Raw genomic sequence first — 21,563 nt, forward strand, 5'->3', positions numbered from 1 at the left:
TACAACTCCCAAGTTATTTATCCAACCGATGTGGGACAATTAACAACTCTCATCTCCGAATCAAGCCACAAATCAAATAATATCATTTAGCCAGAAAAGAACGCAATGCAAGATACCGAATAGAAAATAACACATAGCCAAAACTGATATAAATTCACAAGCAATCCAAAGAGGAAATATTCCTGGATTCCTTTCTTTCTTTCTTTCCTTTTTTTTAATTTTATGAAAATAAAATACCGTAGGGCTAGGGATAATGAGAGGTGGGTGTTCAAGGACGATTACGATAGTCCTACGAGGGGTAACATGCAATCGGAAAATTTTCCATGGACCCCTTTATTTAACATAAGGGAAAAAATGAATCCATGGAAGAGCTAAATTTCTTGCTTATTGTGGCCAAGCAATCACCGGATCACATGGCAGTAGATTTCTGGCTCGCAGAATATTTTGTTCTTGCTAAGCGCGATCATTACCGTGCAATGTCTAGCCAGTATATAATATAGATACGTGGGCTATATGGAATTAATGCAAGAGGAGAATATAAAGTTGATATATGGATTGCAACAGAGCGATGTGTGCCAATGGTGAAATATGGGAAGAAACAAAAGCAGGGACAAAGAAATTGATCAAAGGGTCGTCAATCAAAAGGGGGACCTTATTAACACATGGTGTGGGGTTCCGTATGGCTGCTTTTTGAGTAATTTTTGCAATGGTGCCAGCCAAAAGCTAAGATTCTTTCGCCATATGTTGGTTGGAAGAGCACATACATATATATTTGTGGGAATGCTTGTGAAAATATATAATTCGAATTTAAACCCTAAAATTCATTTTTTTTTTTAAAAAAAAAAATATATGAGTGACGATTGCGTATCGAATGAGAATATATAAAGATCTTCGCTCACAAAAGGTTATTATACAATTAATATATATGTTATATAATGAGAATAAAGGATGGATAGGATATTTATTTGCACGAAGTCAGTGTCTAATTGTCTGTCACATGTGCATGCATGAAGATGAGATTTAGATACTTCATTTACCTACATCCACATATATCAACGTTGGATAAAATCGAAGGCAAACCAAGGGATCGAAGGAGGGCGAGGAAAGCGATTTTGTTTATTTTTCGCGTAAATTAACTTGGATAAAATAAAATCAGGGGCGATTTGAAGGAGTGGTCGATATCTTATGAGTTTTAAGATGAGATTATCAATCATTTTAACTCGTCCTACCCATCCTAACCTTGATAATTAAATGGCGTAAACAAGATATATATATATATATAAATTAATTTTTTGTACAAATATTTTGGTACTAATATTTTCATAATCCTACAAAAAGAATTGGTACGGCGTAATCCATTTAATGTTTAGTAGGTACTTGAGAGCAGAAAGCGATCAATTTCACATCAACATGTGCGTGTGAAAATTTGCAGCAAACAATCTCCATATATTGATTCTGGATATCATTTAATATGTATTTATTGTTGCACCGTGGTGGAATAAAGACCTGGAATTCTTGATTTATTAGTTCAAGATTCAGGACCATGTAATGAATGATCTCTAAATGCCGCATTACAAGCATGGTCCCATACGTACAATATATCAAGAAATCGAAACCAATTGATGAAGAAGAATATAATCGAAAAGTGCGATAAGATTTCCGTTTACTGTAAACAAAATCGCGCTTAGAAATTATTGTCATTTGCGTTTCGATTTAAATAAGTTTCTTGCAAGTTGACAAAGTGATTGAGAAATTGATGATGATTTTTATTAGGGTGACCAGGAACCGAATCAATCCAGAAAACCATATCAAACCGCTAGTTTGGAATGGTTTTTAGCCTATCATGGTTTGGATTGATTTTAAAATTAACCAAACCGAAACAATTGATTTGGTTCAAAACTTAGTTTTAAAAAATCCAAAGTGAACCAATTATATAAAAGTATTTTTTAAAGTATACATTAAAATTGCGATAAATTGGTAGTGGGCGAATATCAATATTTGTCTATCAATAATAGCTAGTTCAGGAAATTTACAAAGTATTTTATTTGGCAAAAAAAAATTAAAATGCGAAAATCAAGCATCGAAATCGAAAACAAACAGAAATGTTGTAAATTGTTTGGAGTGAATTTGCAATTTTGTAAAAAAGATAGGTCAATTCAATTAGAAGTTTTTGCATTATAATAAATAAATAGATATATATATATATATATATATATATATATATATAATGTTATCTTTTTGGTCTGCCGTGGCTGGGGAATGCACGAGCAATTGATGCCATTGCCACCCGCTGAGCGGCAGTAGTAAATAAAATGCAAAAACTAGAAAAGAAAGGCAGCAGCTTTCTTTCCCTGTGGATATTATTATGTTTCAGCTCATGCAGTAATTAAAGAATTTCGCGCCAATGACATTAATAAATTGAATTTTAAAGTGTCAGAGAGGACCATTACAATTAATTTATGAAAATGACATTTAACTGTTTTACACTTGTCTTTCTGCATCATTCATCGAGTCAACCTTCCTATTATCCGGATCGACCCTGTCCGGTCTATACTATCGTTAAAGGCCTGATACGTGAAACCACCGGTTCAACCCAACAACCGGCGGTTCTAGACCCATTCGGGTCAATTAGGCATTCACATCTCATTTAATTTTTTCTCTTTCGATCCCCCTTTATAGGCCTCTTCATTAATTTTCTTGATTCCGTGGTCAGGGAAAAAAAGAAGACGAAGCTACATGAAATCCCACTAAATGCATCGGGACTGTGTTTTTATTTTCATTATAAATTTAATATATTAGAGACAGAAACGGAAAATAAAGAAACCCAATAGGGAAAACTTCATTAAATTAGAACCATGTGAACATAAAAATCACTTAAAAAGCCACGCTTTGGCAATCCATACGAGATGTACGGATCTTTTGGATTTGAATTCACACACATTATTACAAATCAGGCCAATTTCGGATCGACGTGAAGATAAACACATATCAACTTGTCCCTTTCCATGAATGACACTCTTTTTTTTTTTAAATCTGGCCCATTAAACAACAACAAAAACAATAATAATAATATTTCAAATCGGGAATTTCAGAATTAAACCATTTTATAGCTAGTAACACGAGATAATAAGATTTTTTTAAAAATAATTACTAATTTAATAACGATTACGGAATAAAGAAAAATGTAGGAGGACTTCAGAAATTTTCGAATTTAAATACAAACTTTTTAGAAAACAATTTTCGATTTGTTAGGTAGGACACACGCGCACAAAGCATTGGGGGCAACATAGGATGAAATGGGCAATTTCCTAAATTACGTGAAACCATCTTCGGGTACAGAAGCGTGTTTGATGGAACGACAATTATGGTGTAATAAAAAGACAAAAACCAATCAATTTCAGCTTCCCCTGGATAAAAACGAGTGCACGTGGATGCACCACCACACGTGCGGTCAATCATGCGTGGAGGCCCATCCGCCCAACCCCCCTCGCAACCACCATCCCCGAGGGGGTGGGTCCCCCTCCTCAGTCCTCAAACAGGATACGCACGTATGCGAGATCAGGTATTAATAACAAACACGACTTTGATTATGGATCACAAAAGTACTTGTCCCCTACGCACAAATACTCTGTGAGGATGGGTAAGTACAACATAATCTTGGTAGAAAATATGTTTTGAGTTCTGATCGAGCCTGAAATCTTATCTCAAACTTGAGTCTTTTGTATTACATGGATTATAAGACGAGCTCAGAGAAATAGAATTCTATATACATATTGAGTTGTGATCGAACCTGAAATCTTATATCAAACTTAAGTCTTTTGTATCATATGGATTATCATAAGACAAGCTCAGAGAAATTGAATTCCATATATATATATATAATATATATATATATATATATCGTTTTGATATATTATATACTTAAACATAGTTTGGTACATATGATAGAATAAACATGTGATATATAATATAAGGATAAGTTAATGATAAATAAGATGTAGGCTATTATATTTAATATTTGGTATAATTTTAATAAGAGTGATTAAATTTATATATTAGATTGTAATGACAAAATTAACTTTATCATAATAAAATTTATGATTTCAAAGTTGTTGCTTGAGTTCATATTTATTATCTGTTCATGCGCCAACAGTGCTTGAATGATTTATTTATTTTTACTTAATTTTATATAATATGATAATTGAGTAATTGATTTTGTGAATCAAGACAAATATCAATTTTTAAGGTTAATCGAGTGATATAATAATTTTATTAAGATTTATAAAAATCATTTATATAATTATTTCGAGTTCATTTATATAATTATCATATTATATAATATAAAAATAAATAAAAATATTTATTTGATTTTAATTTTTACCTACTAGCAGAGATTATAAAAATCATTTATATAATTATCATTTAGTGATACTAATTTCGAACTTGATCATATATAAGGTTTAAGATTTTTATATATTGAGAGCAATTTAGTCATTTGTAGTGTTTTTTATCATTAAATTAAAATTATCACTTCTCATAAAAGTGATATTTTATTCTTGTATAAAATTATTTATCAATATAATGTGCTTTCTAAAAGATACCAAACGTGAGATAAGAAGGATTATTTATCAATATCTCTCTTATTCAGTGTACCAAACTATACATATATCGTATAAATTTATACAATAATTCGATGTTCACATAAGTTTATAGTTTAGTATCATCTCCGAGACACTGAATTAAATGAATGTGCATGATAACCAATTAAGTGAGGATGCTTCTTACTAAAAACATTCAGTCGACTAGACGACGAATATAATTAATATCACTTGACCCATTAATTACGGAATACCAATCCATACAACATTTCGATCATACATTTCACATTATTTCAATTACAATTTTGGACACAACAAAATTCAAATTGCTTAACTTGGTCAACCTAAACATTCTTCTTGCAATTTCACATTTTTCATTGAATCCGAGAATCCAAAATCAACTATATAAATTGAAGGGAAATATAATTTCCATATTAAATTGATTTATCTAATATTATCTTTTTCTTGTTGATTTGATTGAGTATAATATTTAATTATGATTTTGCCTTTCTAGATAATTATGTTAAGATTTTATTGTGATATAATATCTTGCTTAATTTTAATTTCATCTTATAAGATTATGTGGAATATTGTGTTTTACTTTTCTAGATATTATGTTTATGATAAAGATTTTATAGATATAATATTTATGATAATGATTTACATGATACGATATTATTGATTTTGTTTCTAATATAATTCTTGTATATCATATCTTATAGATTTCCTTGAAGATAAATCATATAAGAGGAGACATTTATAAATAAGAGATGGAGATTCAAAAGCTTAGGAGAGAGAGAGAGAGAAGAAGAAAAATTCAGAGAGTTTTAGTGGAAGAGATTTTTCGTGGAAGAGATTTTCGTGGAGATAGTTTTACGTGGAGGTGATTTTCGTGGGAGTTCTTCGTGGGAGATTTTCGTGGTGGTCTTTTCTCTCGGTCAAATATTCACTCAGATGTGCACATTCAGAATTTCAGAGAAAACTTTATTCAAGAGACGTGTTGTGTATAGAAGAGTGGTGATAAGGTGTTGCTGTGAATGTTGAGAACATCTGCGGACAACATCTGGGAAGAAGTTGACCGAAGATTGCTTCTCGTGGATCTACTGTTTGGCAACACATTTTTGCTTTCTTGTTTTAGTTTTATTCTGGTTGTTTGTTTTTAGAAAGCATTTGTTTTCTCAACTTGTTGAGGAAATTGATTTTAGTGAGAATCACTAGTGATTGGTTTTTTGTAAACGATTGTTTTTTTCTAGTGATTAATTTTTGCTATAAGGCACCGCACAAGTATTTATACTTGTGCAAATTTAATCTCGTCCATCTATTTATTTAAAGTCAATTTGTGTTACAAAATATAATATTCCGCTGCATGTTGTCCGAGATGTTGTAACATCTGGAACAACATTTAATTCTGATAAAACACAAATTTTCTGTTTTACATCCTATACTGATATTCTCATTAATTTACGTATCTGTCGGACAAAATAATCCTAACAAGTGGTATCAGAGCCTACTCTTAATATACTAAGTGCTGATTCTGGTTTTTATTTTGTTTTGACAGAAATATTTAATGGACACGTCACTTGCAAACGGAGCACTTCGACCACCAGCTCCTAAACCTCCTGTCCAACAACAGTTTCGACCAAGGAATGAAGAAAAACGCTGGTTGCAAGTGAATCCTTTAGGTGTTGTCCTAGGTGTTGCCACACCTGGCCGCAACATCTGCAAAAATTCAGTGTGTTTGAAATCCACAACTTCTGGAAATTCGAGTGGAGATGATGAATTAGAAGCTGATGATGAAGAGATGACTCTTGAAAGTGTTCAAAAGCTTTATGAAGAATTGTTTGAGGATTGGACCAAAAGAAATAAGCTCAACTCCACTCTTGTAAAAGAAAACACTGATCTAAGAGCCGTTGTTGCCAAACTTGAAGTAATTCTGTGCAATAAGGACTTAGAAATGGGAAAGACCAAAGAAGAACTTCAAAAGGCAACTGAAACATTGTCCAAATTTAATTCGAGCACATCAAAGCTTGAATCCATACTCTCGATGGGAAGAGATGACAAAAAGGGCTTAGATTTCAAAGACGGTGTGTTTGAAATTGGTGAATGTTCCAAATCAACAGTCTTTGTGAAAGGAAAAAACTGATATATCTACACATTCACAACCCGAGACATCAATCAAAAGTTCTCCACCAAGAAAACAACATGTTGCACCCGTTCCTAGGAAAAGAAAACGCAGGGTATGTATGTCATTACTGTTTTAAGCCTGGACATATTAGGCCATACTGTTTTAAACTCAGGGATGACTGAATGAATTGAAATTCGAGCAAGATGTTGCCCCGAATGTTGTCCAACACTTTCCGCAACACCTCCCACCATCGACCTACAGTAAGACAAATTTGGGTCCCAAAGGTAAAAACTCACTGTAAAGTTGTCTATACTTCGTTGAAAACTAATATTGCATGTCATTGGTACTTTGATAGTGGAAGCTCACGCCACATGACGGGATCATGAGAATATCTCACCGATTATGTTGAGCAAAAATGTGGTAGAGTGACATATGGAGGGGGAGCTAAAGGAAAAATTGTTGGAAAATGTACTTTGAGTGTTGAAGGATTGCCAAAGCTCCACAATGTGCTTCATGTCGAATGATTAAATTCAAACTTGATAAGCATAAGCCAATTGTGTTATGATAATTTGCATGTAAAGTTTGATAAACATACTTGTGAAGTTTTTGATGAAACTAATTTGTGCATTATGACAGGTACAAGGTCTTCGGAACAATTTCTACCAAATAGGTGAAGAACTTTCATGTAAACATGCAGAAGTTAGTGAACTCGACCTATGGCATCAAAAACTTGGACATGCTAGTTTCAAAACCCTGAAGAATTTGAGTAAGTACGATGTTGTACGAGGTATGCCTAACCTATCATCTAGTACACCATATATTTTTGGAGACTGTCAAAAGGGTAAGCAAACTCGCGTGTCACATCACACGTTGCCCCACTTTGGGACAACACGTTGCCTCGAATTGCTACACATAGATCTTATGGGTCCTGTGGAAGTGGAAAGTTTTGGAGGTAAGAAGTATTCATTTGTTTGTGTTGATGATTTCTCATAGTTTTCATTGATAAGTTTCATTAGGGAGAAATCAGACACTTTCAATGTGTTTAAAAAATTGGTCACAAGGATTACAAACTTTCATAATTTGAAGGTGACAAGGATAAGGACTGACCATGGTGAGGAATTTGAAAACTCCTCATTCTCATCTTTTTGTGACAAGAAAGGTATTTCACATGAATTTTCTGCCCCAAAGGAACCACAACAAAATGGGATAGCCGAACGTAAGAATAGAACACTTCAAGAAATGGCAAGGGTGATGTTGACTTCAAAGTGCATTTCAAAGCGTTTTTGGGCAGAAGCCCTTAACACTGCATGTCATATTTCAAATAGGGTGTATTTGAGAAGTGGTTCGACTATGACATCGTATGAGATAATTATGGAAAAGAAGCCTAACCTTAGATATTTTCATGTTTTTGGTTGTGTGTGCTATGTCTTGAATGACAGGGATCAACTTGCAAAATTTGATTCAAATAGTGATAAGTGTTTGTTTTTGGGATATGCCACTAATAGTCGAGCCTATCGCATGTTTAATTTAAGAACTAGGACTATTATGGAATCTATTAATGTTGTTTTTGATGACCTTGTAGATCTCAAAAAGAAAACAGCTGAAGATGATGTGGATGAGTTTCTGAAAATTCCAATATCACTGGAAAATGCATATGTTGCCCCAGATGTTGCAACATCTGACACAACACCTGACACTGAAGTCACTGAAGCTGCGGACGAAACGAATAATGATGATGACGCAGTAGATGATGGACAGAATATTCCATGTAAAATTCAGAAAAACCATCCATCATCTCAAATAATTGGAAGTATGCATGAAGGTGTCCAAATTCGAAAGAAAGAAAAAGTGGATTACCGAAAGATGGCTGGACTTATTTGCATGAGCTCATTATACTCACAGATTAAGTGAATATCTATTGGAAATTGGCTTCAAACGAGGTGAGGTAGACAAAACTCTTTTTATTAAGAAAGTCTAAAGGTGAGAGTCTTATTTGTCAAGTTTATGTTTATGATTTCTCACAATTTTCATAGGTTAGTTTCATTAGAGAGAAATCGGATACTGTGATAATTCTAGTACAATTGATATTTCAAAACATCCAGTAAAATACTCTCGAACAAAACACATTGACATTAGACATCACTTTATTCGAGATTTAGTAGAAAAATGATTGATTCGAATTGAATTTGTTGGTACAAATAACCAAATGACTGACATATTCACAAAAGCATTAGTTTTTGAGATATTCTCCAACCTTAGGAAATCTCTCAGTATGTGTTCTGCCTAATCATACATAGATGTTGTCTCAGATGTTACAACATCTCGGACAACACCTAACATGCATGTGCATTTTTAGGATTTCGGCATTCTGCATTACATGCATATTGTTATATGATGTGTTATCATAATGATGTACAATCTTCTGGTGCACTTACAATTTCTTGTTCTATTTAATCTTAACACACTTGGACATGATTAATGATATGTTTAAATCACAAAGTAGTTGAGGGATGATCATGTACTCCATGACATTGACCCATACGAAAGGTGACTTGAAAAGATTAAGTAAAAATATAAAAAAAAAATCAATTATGCATATGCTCTGTATCAGAAGAAAAGATGGAAAAAGCTACTTAAAAGAGTCCAATGAAGACTGTGCTTTTAGTGTGGAGCTACCTCTTCTGAATTCAATACAGAAAGGCAAATAGAAGAAACTGGAAAAAGCTACATAGAGGAGTCCTTAAGAAGACCGTTCTTCTAGTGTGGGAGCTACAACTTCTATGATCAGAAAGCTGTTAAGTCACCAAATGTGAAGAAAAATCAAAATTGTTTTTCTGGAATTGTGCGTGTTGTCAGAAGATGTTGCCAACATTTGTGAAAACACTTCATTTGTGAACATATCTCATATTTGTTTTCATGTTTCCATTTCTATTACATTTTGTTATTGGGCATGAATAGGTCATGCATAAACATAACATGGTGAATATTGTTGGTCAAAAGGGTATGCGTATTTCAACAGATAAAATTCGATGAAAATCCGGATTTTGCTAGAAATCCAATATTTGTGATTTTTGATGGTTCAGTGGTGTTAAAATCGATGTGGGTTCCAATTCTGGAAATTATTTTGAAATGATTTTGGACGCAATTATCTCCGTAATTTTGGTATGTGAGTACGGGCCAAAACTGATCTGATCTCCTACGAGAACTTAGTTTCTGACGATCGTCTGGCTATGGAGGTATATGTCCATTCTGGACAAAAAGGGGGAGAAGAACGTGACTCAAACTCAAGGGAGTGTGAATTGAAAGGATCAAACGATACCATCTATCTGATACATTTGCTTGATTTCGTTTTTAATGTTCTGCTTTGTCAAGGTTCTGCTTCCCTGATGTGTTTCTGTTTTCATGAACTGCTAATGATTTTTGCAGGTGTTGTCTCAGGTGTTGCCAACACAACGACCAACACCCGTACCAACTTGATTTTATTCAGGGAGAGAGAAATTCTCATATTAAGGGGGAGTTAACTGGAGTTCAACTGAGAAATTGAGTTTGATTTGATTTTGTCCAGAAAGGCAAAAATGGGGAGATTGAAGGGAAATATAATTTCCATATTAAATTGATTTTCCTAATATTATATTTTCCTTGTTGATTTGATTAAGTATAATATTTAATTATGGTTTTGCCTTTCTAGATAATTATGTTAAGATTTTATTGTGATATAATATCTTCCTTAATTTTAATTTCATCTTGATAAGATTATGTGTAATATTGTGTTTTACTTTTCTAGATATTATGTTTATGATAAAGATTTTATAGATATAATATTTATGATAATGATTTACATGATACGATATTATTGATTTTGTTTCTAATATAATTCTTGTATATCATATCTTATAGATTTACTTGAAGATAAATCATAGAAGAGGAGACATTTATAAATAAGATATGGAGATTCAAAAGCTTAGGAGAGAGAGAGAGAGACGAAGAAAAATTCAGAGAGTTTTAGTGGAAGAGATTTTTCGTGGAAGAGATTTTCGTGGAGATAGTTTTTCCTGGAGGTGATTTTCGTGGGAGATTTTCGTGGTGATCTTTTCTCTCGGTCAAATATTCACACAAATGTGCACGTTCAGAATTTCAGAGAAAACTTTATTCAAAAGACGTGTTGTGTATAGAAGAGTGGTGATAAGGTGTTGCTGTGAATGTTGAGAACATCTGCGGACAACATCTGGGAAGAAGTTGACCGAAGATTGCTTCTCGTGGATCTACTGTTTGGCAACACGTTTTTGCTTTTTTGTTTTAGTTTTATTCTGGTTGTTTGTTTTTAGAAAGCATTTGTTTTCTCAACTTGTTGAAGAAATTGATTTTAGTGAGAATCACTAGTGATTGGTTTTTTGTAAACGATTGTTTTTTTCTAGTGATTAATTTTTGCTATAAGGCACCGCACAAGTATTTATACTTGATTTAATATCGTCCATCTATTTATTTAAAGTCAATTTGTGTTACAAAATATAATATTACGCTGGATGTTGTCCGAGATGTTGTAACATCTGGAACAACATTTAATTCTGATAAAACACAAATTTTCTGTTTTACATCCTATACTGATATTCTCATTAATTTACGTATCTGTCGGACAAAATAATCCTAACATAAATAATAAAAAAAAAATACTCATGCAATACCCGTTGATGCGATCCTGGTGAAATGAGTGAGCAGGGTCGGGTGCTCCACTGGATCTGCTATCAAAATGATGAAGGAAATAAGAGCAATGTAGATATCTGAACCAGAAGCTTATTTCCCGAGCGGAGAGGATTTCCTCCTGCACTCAAGAAGGTAACCACGTGAATGGGCGCCGGAGGGGTGTCCGGCATGACCACTCCGATACTTAAGTCAGTGAATGATTCAAGTCAAGAACCAATGTAACTAAGTGATGGTTGTGATATTGGTGTGAATTAATGAATGTAAATGTAAAGAGAGAACCTGGTATTTATAGTAGGAAAAGTAATGATGACCTCGTTCTCCGTGCTACCTACTAATTATAGTAGGACGGCTGAGTACAACCTATATTCTGACAAGTCAAATCATATACTAGTCACATCCAGCCCATCTGATTTAGTCAACCACTTGGATCGATGTCAGAGATGTGACAGTCACCCACATCCTATTCTGCTAGTATACTCGAGTCCGGTGCTCATATCGAGGTGGCCCGGGTAGAAAGTTCCCGGGAGCTTGAACGAGAGCCCGGGCATCCGGTGGCCCGAGGAGGAGACGTCTCGGGCATTCACCTGCCCGGCTCCTGATAAACCCTTCCTGCTGACTTGTCCTGATTCTGGCTATCCATCCAGTATCTTGGGTCGTCCATGCCCCGGGCACAAGAATCGTCCATGACTCGGGCACAACCCGGGCTATCCCGAGAGTATCACCCGTTTTCGCACAAAATTAATAAACGATGATGATCGATCGATCAATCGCGATCAGATTTTGCGTACATATCTAAAATAAGATAGAATCAAATTGAATTGAATAAAAGCTCGTGTGAAATTCCCGTATTTGATTAATTTAATTTAATTTAATCGAGTCTATATATATAATTTTGTACATATCTTGAAAATAGCTAGCATTTTATCGTTATATAGAAGGAGAAAAATCTTGTCAATAATTCAATGGAAGGAAAAAAATAATTGTAGGGAGAGAAAAGTGAGGATGTCTTCCGTGGCCAACTTTATGAAAAAGCATAAAACAACAAAATGGAGGCCCTCGTGCAAGTCTGGAGCTTTGATTGTGTATCACACATTTATTGCAGCAAATAACTCTACAGTCCCCACCCCCACTTCAATTCTAAATTTCATATATATACATTTAAAATTATCATTTTTTTCATATAGCTATAATGATGTTAAACCCGTGATAATAAAGAATGAGTCGAGTCAAGTCGATACATAATGACCTAAATTAGTAGAAGTCGGGTCGAACCGGCCGGGTGTTGTTGAGATGCTGGTATATGACTCGAACGAATCATCCAGCATCATATCGATTTGGTTCTCTTAAATATTTAATTTATGGACATGTTGCATTAAATTATATAAATATGAATATTTAATTACAATAAATTAAATGTATATAATTGAAAAAGTAATATCGGCTAAAATAAAGAAGAGGGGATAATACATGCCGCACGTGCGGTGGACAAGACATTCCTTCCTTGCATTATATATTTCTCTCTCGAAATTATAAATTACAATTATGCAAGCAACTTTTTGCAGCCAATTGTGTGTAGTAGTCTCCCTCCACGCACTTGTTCTTAGCTTACCCAATCATATTTCCCAATCGTTTTCAATAACCCCGCGATTTATTGCAATTTTAATTTAAAAATAAATAAATTTTGGGATCTTATTTTTCCCTAATTTTTTTTATCGATTGTCGGCAGCATTTCTTCTCCTGTTTATGTTATCATCAATCGTCACTAATGACACAAGTCATCAAGATATGTATAATATAAAAATTTACTAACAAAAAAATATATAAATTTATGGAATATACAAATTAAATTTAAAGTAATAAAAAAAATCTAATAAGAGATATGGTCCATCTAATTTTTTTGGTCCAATATTACCAATAGTTGTCAAATTGTCCTTTATAATAGTATACAAAGAAAAATTTAGATAATGAAATTAATGGTCAAATCAAGTATAAGCCGAATTCATGTAAGATTGAGAATTGTAATAGAATACGAAATTCAATGTTTCGCTCAAAAGAACAGTTCGATACTGTTTTTTCAAATGTGTGTTTATATATAAGAGTGATTCTAATTTTGCGTGTATTTTTATACAAAATGTTCTATTTCAATAATGATATGCTTTTCAAGTGTGTGTGTTTATATATAAGGATGATTCTAACTTCATGCGAACTTTTATAGATGAACATCTGAAATTTTTTTGTTTTTTTTAAAAAAAAACAATTTAGGTGAGATTGTCAGTGCTTTTTTGTTTTGTATAAGATGTTTGTATGAACGTCTTGGATATACACAGAGGGATAAGTATTTTTGGTATATCATGAAATCACTCTATATATAAATATAGTATATATGTCTAGTGTGATATATTTATACTGAGTTTTTTTTATCAATTTTTAAAATAGGTAATTAGCTACAACTACATAAGTTTAAACTAACGTAACATTAATAATGTTATACATAAGTTTATATATATATATATATATATATATATATATATTTTTTAAATTTTAATTATTTTTAATAATGTGGTGCTAATATGACACAGGTGGAACACTGACGACAGTTTTTTCATATCATCACTCTCTTTGAATAAATATCAAAATTCCAAAAATCGAAATATATGAAACTAAAACTGAAATTTGATAATATAAATAATCAAATTCGTAAAAAAACACAAACATACATGGCACAAAAAATGTAATTTTCTAAATAAAAAATTAAGTTATTTTGGTGGATGAAATTAATGGATTTTACAAACAAATTAACATGGATATCCAAAAGTATGAAAGTTAGGAATCATTAATTGTTGTCAAACAGATGAAAAACTGAAACAATTGGAATTAAAATTGTGTTATTCTTGTAAAATAAACATAATGTGTGAATGTCAAATTGAAATCTTGTTTTCGTTTAAATGATTTAAAGTTTGTTTATATATTTAATTGATGCCAAGGAGAGAATATAATGCATAAATATACAATAAGCTTTAATATTATATATTGTAATTTTATCAAACCTAAACCGACTATGCTGGAATATTTTTTCTATCTAATTGTGCATTAGCCTTTTATTTTCTGTATTCTAATCATAAAATTATTATAGCGTGGTAATGGAAATTTTGAGGAAATTGATGTTTTCGGAAAATCAAAATCAATCTCTTGCTGAATAATCTATGGATTCGTTTTCCTCGACTCAGACTCTTATTTAATAATATAGTGTGTGTAGATCAATTAGTAATGTTTTTCCAAAATTATGTAAGTAAATGACCAATATAATTAATAATTTTGATACTTACATTCATAAACACATTTACATGTCACAAGAGATTTTTTGATTCCGCGATTAAAAAAAATGTAACACTGATATTAATGATTTAATCACATGATTTTGGGAAAATTAATTAAAAAAATCGATCACTAACACATAATTAAATGACTATAATTGATTCAACAAAAGATACCAGACTAATTAAAATGTCATACCTCAGCACATATATGACTAAAAAGATATTCTAGAAAAATCTTAAATTAATACAATGAATTTTTTTAAAAAAATTAGAAACTATCGATTTAAAATAAATTATACAAGCTATAATAAGAAACAAGAATGCCAAAATTTACAATAGTTCATACATAACAAATTCCAAAAACCAGTTCTATCTCCAGAACATCGTTTCTTGTAATAAGAATAAATTGGATAAATTACCACGACTCTTGTATAAAAAATAAAAAATAAAAAGAAAGAAAACCAGCATATTTCTTTGATATTAAAAAGAGGGACTGTGTCAAATCCCTTTCGAAGGATCTGCCTAAGGATCCACACTTTTCTTCAAGTCGTTGTCCAGCCTACCTTTTTGTGCCACATTATGACAATACTTCATTATCTCTACAAACATTATTACAATGTATTATGAACAAAAAAGTGATAAAATCAATGGTAATAATATAAAGTCTTCCGATGCATGCATGTACTTAAATTAATTTTACCAAACAGATTGAAACATGTAATTATCTCACGTCAGATGATCTTTCGAGCTAAATTAATTTTTCCATCAATTACATACAATTTAATAGACTATTGAATTATCGTAGAAGAAAATATTCTTTCGAGCTTTAAAATGCATGTTTTCCCTGAGCATTCAAAAATGTAAGTAATTTCAAAAAAATAAAATAATTAAAATATTTATCTCCGATACGACATACAAGATATAATATTGTAAGTTAAGTCAAAGTTTGAATATTCAAATTGTTCTGACATGATTGTTTTATATTTTTTTAGCATACTAGCTAAGCATATATTAAATCAAGCCGGAGATAATCACTTTATAGTTGAAAAGATAAATGATTTGACCAAAAAATTAAATTTGTCTTAAAAAATATTATTTCACGAAGAAAAATAAAACCAAGAAAATTGTGACACGAGAAGTATTATTGTCGCATGCATTGATATGTATAATATTTTTCTTACCAACCGATAAGACTACTCAAGCATGTAAGCCCGTAGCAATCCTTTGTACGGTATCACCACATCACATTTTTTCTTTTCTTTTCTTTTATTTTTTAAAATAAAATTTATGTGATAAACATAGAAATGTGAAACAAATCCAAATTTTCATTCAAAAAATTGTGAAAATAATATAAAAATAATAGAATGCCAACAAATATTTGATGGGTAAATTAATATTTTGAAATAAGTTTAAACCCTATAAAAAATGTGATTTTTATATTAAAAAAAATATTCTAAAGCAAAGAGCCAACTCCCCTCTATTGCCCCCCTAATTAAATTTGCAGTATATGATAGGAACACGCGTGAATAGTCCCTCTCCACATTGAATGGTACAATCAATATATAAAAATGTTTACATATATATATATATCAAAATAATGGGTATTTGCTACCTATTAGAATTTATCTAATAGTTTGTCATATTTCTAGTAGTATGTTTACTGCATCAAATCTTGAAAAATTTCCATTAAAAAAATTTTGACCGCAAGTCATCTATATCATAGTTCATGCGAGTGACCTTCGAACTTAACATAATAATTTATAAATCACGTCAATTCATGATTATTTAACCTCATGTTTATCTACACCAACTTGCACATCTATCAAGTCATATTACCATTAATGTAATATAATTGCATGAAACATATCTAAATTTTAATTACATCTTATACTACCCCTATGTATGGCTTCCAAATTACCAGACGAGGAAACGTTACATGAAATCTAAAATGGGCAATAAAACTAAGGGTGGACCGAGACAGATAGTACAAAATACTAAAAATTTATTAGCCATTTTTTAAAAAAATGTGATCTCATCGAAGTCAGTTGCCACTCACCAGTTTCTTGAAATGTGCAGAACTGGAATTAAAAATAATGTCCTCTACGTGGACAACTGCAAATGAAGAAAATTTGATTGCCTCTCATTATCTGACTTCTTTTTATTGCTCGACAGCACCAAATCTAAGTAAAAAATTTATAAGCTCGTTTAGTCTCCTATATACACAAGGCTCTATAAAGACGAGGATTGTTCGAAATATGATTAAATATTAGAACATGGCGTGCATTGGGAAAGAGGAAAACATCCTCAAAAAGTCAAATTTCGCAAAACAAATTGCTATTAATCACAAGCCTATATGCTATAATCTTTCATTATATGTACAAATATTAGGAGAGGGACCGACTCGATCATTAGTACTACCTTCAATTCATTATAACACCTTGTCTCCAATTTAATAACCAGCACCATTTTCTTCACAAAAGAACACTTGCACTTTTGCTTTTAATATGAGGAATTTGAGTAGCAAGTGCCCAGGAACCGAAATTTACGTTTAAATCAATTCAATGAGTAAAGGGATCGATCATGAACAAAACCGCAAACAATATGCCTTTCAATTTTCGAGTGACTTTTGTACTTTATTTTATGCACAAATCTATGTGATAGACATGTGAACTACTCGATACCGAAGTTTTAATTTTCTTCTGATAGAGTGGCGTCCATGTGCTCCTCCTAACCCCCTAATTTTTTGATTAATGCTCTTTAAGAAATCTCATGATAATTAAACCAAACTAGAGTTCCGGTCTCCCCACGGCTGATGTATAAATCGAGAAAAAACATATTCGGCTGAACCAATTTTCGAAATCGGAACATAAAAAAATGTGACTTCCAAACTTCTGATGTATGTTAGTATTTATCTTATAAAACTTTGAAAAAACACTCGGTTTTAAAATTGTCACCTTTTCTTAAAAAAAATTCTTTTTTTTTTAAAAAAAAAAGGAAAGAAAGAGGAAAAAAAACCTTAATAATATGGTTGTGTTGGAAAATTACACATTAAATTTAACAACCTCCAAAATGGCTTTACCTTGTTTTCTTATTTTTTTTTCACCATAAGTTTGAAGATGTCCTACCATTGCAGTTTGCATGATTCTGACGTATTCTGCCTCTCTCTACCTCTGTCTCTCTGTCATCCAAACGCCTACTGGTTTCTTATGTCTATATAAGCACCCGCACGAACTCATGATCAGCCAGTATTAAGTAAGAGCAAATCACACCTCTCCTCTCTCCATCTCTCTCTTTCTCACTATTGGAGATTCTCTGAAGAAACAATGGCAGGCTTGCTAGTACTTGCAGGGGTATTCTGGGGGCTCTGCATCTTGAGTGCTGCTTTATTGAGATGGAATGAAGTCAAATACAGGAAGAAGGGATTGCCTCCAGGTACCATGGGGTGGCCTGTTTTTGGAGAGACCACTGAGTTTCTCAAACAAGGTCCTGGATTCATGAAAAACCAGAGATCAAGGTAGATTTCACGGTTCTTGTTGCAAGATTCATTTTTCCATGTTATTTTCGTTCTTTTTTAGTAAAATATAGTTCAGATTCTGGCCATTCTTTGACAAAACTTCTACTGCTGTGACAGATATGGGAATTTCTTCAAGTCCCACATCCTGGGATGTCCCACGGTTGTTTCAATGGATCCAGAGCTAAACAGATACATTCTAGTTAATGAAGCAAAAGGGCTAGTACCTGGATATCCTCAGTCCATGTTAGACATATTGGGGAAATGCAATATTGCAGCAATCCACGGCTCTGCTCACAAGTACATGAGAGGGGCATTGCTTGCTCTCATCTCCCCCACCATGATCAAAGAGCAACTCCTGCCGAAAATCGACGTTTTTATGAGATCGCATCTTAGTGATTGGGATAGCAAAATCATAGACATTCAAGAAAAAACAAAAGAGGTATGTTTCAGAAACTCAAGATCCAGTGAAAGAATCGGTTTTTTGCTACGCTCCGTGGTTCTTATTTCTGACACTAGAATATCCGTGTTTATTTCAGATGGCGTTTCTATCTTCACTGAGGCAAATAGCAAGCAATGAAGCTAACTCAATAGCTCACGATTTCATGCCTGAGTTCTTCAAGCTTGTATTGGGAACTCTTTCGCTGCCTATTAACCTTCCCAATACAAACTATCATCGTGGATTCCAGGCGAGGCGTAACATTACAAACTTATTGAGAAAACTAGTAGAAGAGAGACGAGCCAGTGGAGAAACTCAGTATGATATGCTTGGTTACCTTCTTCACAAAGAGAATAAATATAAGTTAAGTGACGAGGAAATGATTGACTTAATCATCACAATCTTGTATTCCGGATATGAAACCATTTCGACTACTTCTATGATGGCTGTCAAGTACCTTCATGATCATCCAAAAGTACTTGAAGAATTAAGGGTTAGTGTAGAACGTTTGAATTCAAAGTGCGTGCTTATGTTTAGTTTGATATTTCCCGATTATCCTAACTCAATTTCGAATTTTCAGAAAGAACATATGGCAATCAGGGAAAAGAAAAAACCAGAGGACCCAATTGATTACAATGACTACAAATCAATGCGTTTCACACGTGCGGTAAGTAACGTAAAGTCTCGCATGGAAAATTTAGCACGCTAAATTTTCAAGGAGCTGATCCCTTTTTTTCCTGATATGTTTTATGCAGGTTATATACGAGACATCAAGATTTGCTACAATAGTCAATGGAGTTTTGAGGAAAACAACTACAGATATGGAAATAAATGGTATATAAAATACTCCTTTTGCTGTATATTTTTAATAGTTTAATGCCCTTGTGTGTTCTTTGTGATTTTTATCCTATCACGTTTTAACCTAGGCTGCCTTTCTAAAAAGAAAATGTTGTGACAATAGATAGGAAATCAAGATTTACTGTATTAAAATATTTTATAAAAGTAGCAGTTGCATACCTAAGCAATGATAGAATAAGAGATCATCTTTCTTAATGGACCCTATCCTATCAAGATCCACATGGAAAACCTACCATTCCAACCCAAGACATTCCATTGGTGTCCCCTCTTCTGTCCAAATGAATTATTTTGTTCATAATTGTGGATAAGAAAGAAGGAATCTCAAATTTCCAAGTGCAATTTCTGACTTCAGCCAGAAACTCAGGATTGGCACCTTCTGTTTCTCTTGAGAACAAACAATTATTGTGATTTGATCTAGTTTACAGCAAAATATGCTAGAGTTCATGTTAACACAAGAAACACTAGTTTAACTCCCAAAAAAGGTTGCCATCAATATATACTACATAGTCGTGCGTTCATCAGGATAGCTGATCCGCCCTGATCTTGCTGTATTTTGAAATCAAATGTTGCTACAAATGCTTACCTCTTGCTTGATTCCATTTCAGGATATGTCATCCCCAAAGGATGGAGAATATATGTGTACACAAGAGAGGTCAACTACGATCCACGATTGTATCCGGATCCATTGACTTTCAATCCATGGAGATGGATGGTTAGTATGCAAAACTCCCAGATTCAATTATTTCAAATACTAGACAACGACAAATCAATCATTTAAAGAAAAATAAACTAAGCAATCACTGACGAAAGGCACTAACTGAGACTGTATCGAACATTGCAGGAGAAAGGCCTTGAAAAACAACACCATTTTTTGATTTTCGGAGGAGGCACGAGGCAGTGCCCTGGAAAAGAACTGGGATTGGCTGAAATATCAACATTTCTTCATTATTTTGTGACAAAATATAAATGGGAAGAAGTTGGGGGAGACAAGTTGATGAAGTTCCCAAGAGTTGAAGCGCCTAATGGACTGCACATTAAGATTTCCACTCACTAAATATCCATCTACAATAACAATGTACAGAGAGAAGAATAGCAACGGTAGATTAGAGTAACGATCGGGATGTACATTATCTTTTTTTCAACCAACACATCGAATTAGAGACTTGAAACCCATTTTTCCAGATCAATAATTCTTCAAATGTTCCATCCATCCATTTGTCTTCACATTAAGCTAAAGCTATATAAAAATTACATCAATATGAATTCCATATCATTAACCATAGACTCGGTTGAAAGAAATTAAGGTGCTTCCGGTGGCGAGGACCACCGCGGACCACGAATAACGTCTTCGGTGCTGCCCGTGCTGGCAGCGCCACCATCTAGTCATAGATTGCGATGATCCCCCGTGCGGGCCTGCATGGCTGTTTCATTACTTTACCAAATTTGGATAAATCGAATCTTTATTTGTGAGAAGTCACGATAAATACGATCTGTGATCATCTCACACAAGTTTTTGCCTAATTCTATTTATCAATGGATCTAGAGTTTAGGGTTTAATCAAAGCGTGATAACTTCCAGCCCTATGCCCCAACCGAATTGGGGATTATTTTGTGTGATATTTTTTTCTTCGGAGTTTTATTAAAAATATATTTTTCACATATTCAATACTTATCATCGTTTACTTTCATGCACATATATTTAACATTTATATATAAAAAACTACAAAATAAAATTTTAAAAACTATATTTTATAAAAATAAATAATTTTAGTCATATTTAATGAAAGGATTTGATTGTCTCGGGAGGAATCAGAACAAAGAATTTGAAATGAGACTTAGGCTGAGATTATTTCATAATTATCATTATGGTTGATTTGGAATTGATTTCATAATGAATTTCAATATACCGAAAATCGATGTTATTTGACATACACTACGATTATTGTTGAAATTGCATTTCAGATTAATATATTTGAAAAAAAGGATACTCGTTTTCTTTAAACAAAAATCAATAA

At 32.8% G+C, this 21,563-nt stretch overlaps 1 protein-coding gene across 1 annotated transcript; it reads left to right on the forward strand.

Moving 5' to 3' along the window:
* Positions 1-18,049: 18,049 nt before the first annotated feature.
* LOC142549404 (cytochrome P450 85A1-like) lies at positions 18,050-20,922 on the forward strand. The gene is made up of 7 exons (XM_075658372.1): positions 18,050-18,255; positions 18,373-18,694; positions 18,792-19,184; positions 19,272-19,358; positions 19,447-19,525; positions 20,155-20,261; positions 20,391-20,922. Exons 1-7 carry the CDS (start codon positions 18,065-18,067, stop codon positions 20,601-20,603), a joined length of 1,392 nt encoding a protein of 463 aa, XP_075514487.1. The 5' UTR covers positions 18,050-18,064; the 3' UTR covers positions 20,604-20,922.
* The last annotated feature ends 641 nt before the right edge of the window (positions 20,923-21,563 follow it).

Source organism: Primulina tabacum, chromosome 1, assembly GCF_025594145.1.
Source record: "Primulina tabacum isolate GXHZ01 chromosome 1, ASM2559414v2, whole genome shotgun sequence".
Taxonomy (NCBI): domain Eukaryota; kingdom Viridiplantae; phylum Streptophyta; class Magnoliopsida; order Lamiales; family Gesneriaceae; genus Primulina; species Primulina tabacum.

Excerpts from the sequence above, each read along its gene's own strand:
- LOC142549404 (XM_075658372.1), top strand. The coding sequence starts at position 18,065 with ATGGCAGGCTTGCTAGTACTTGCAGGGGTATTCTGGGGGCTCTGCATC. Across the intron at positions 19,526-20,154 it reads TACAGATATGGAAATAAATG|GATATGTCATCCCCAAAGGA; the intron begins GTATATAAAATA and ends ATTCCATTTCAG. Across the intron at positions 20,262-20,390 it reads TCAATCCATGGAGATGGATG|GAGAAAGGCCTTGAAAAACA; the intron begins GTTAGTATGCAA and ends CGAACATTGCAG.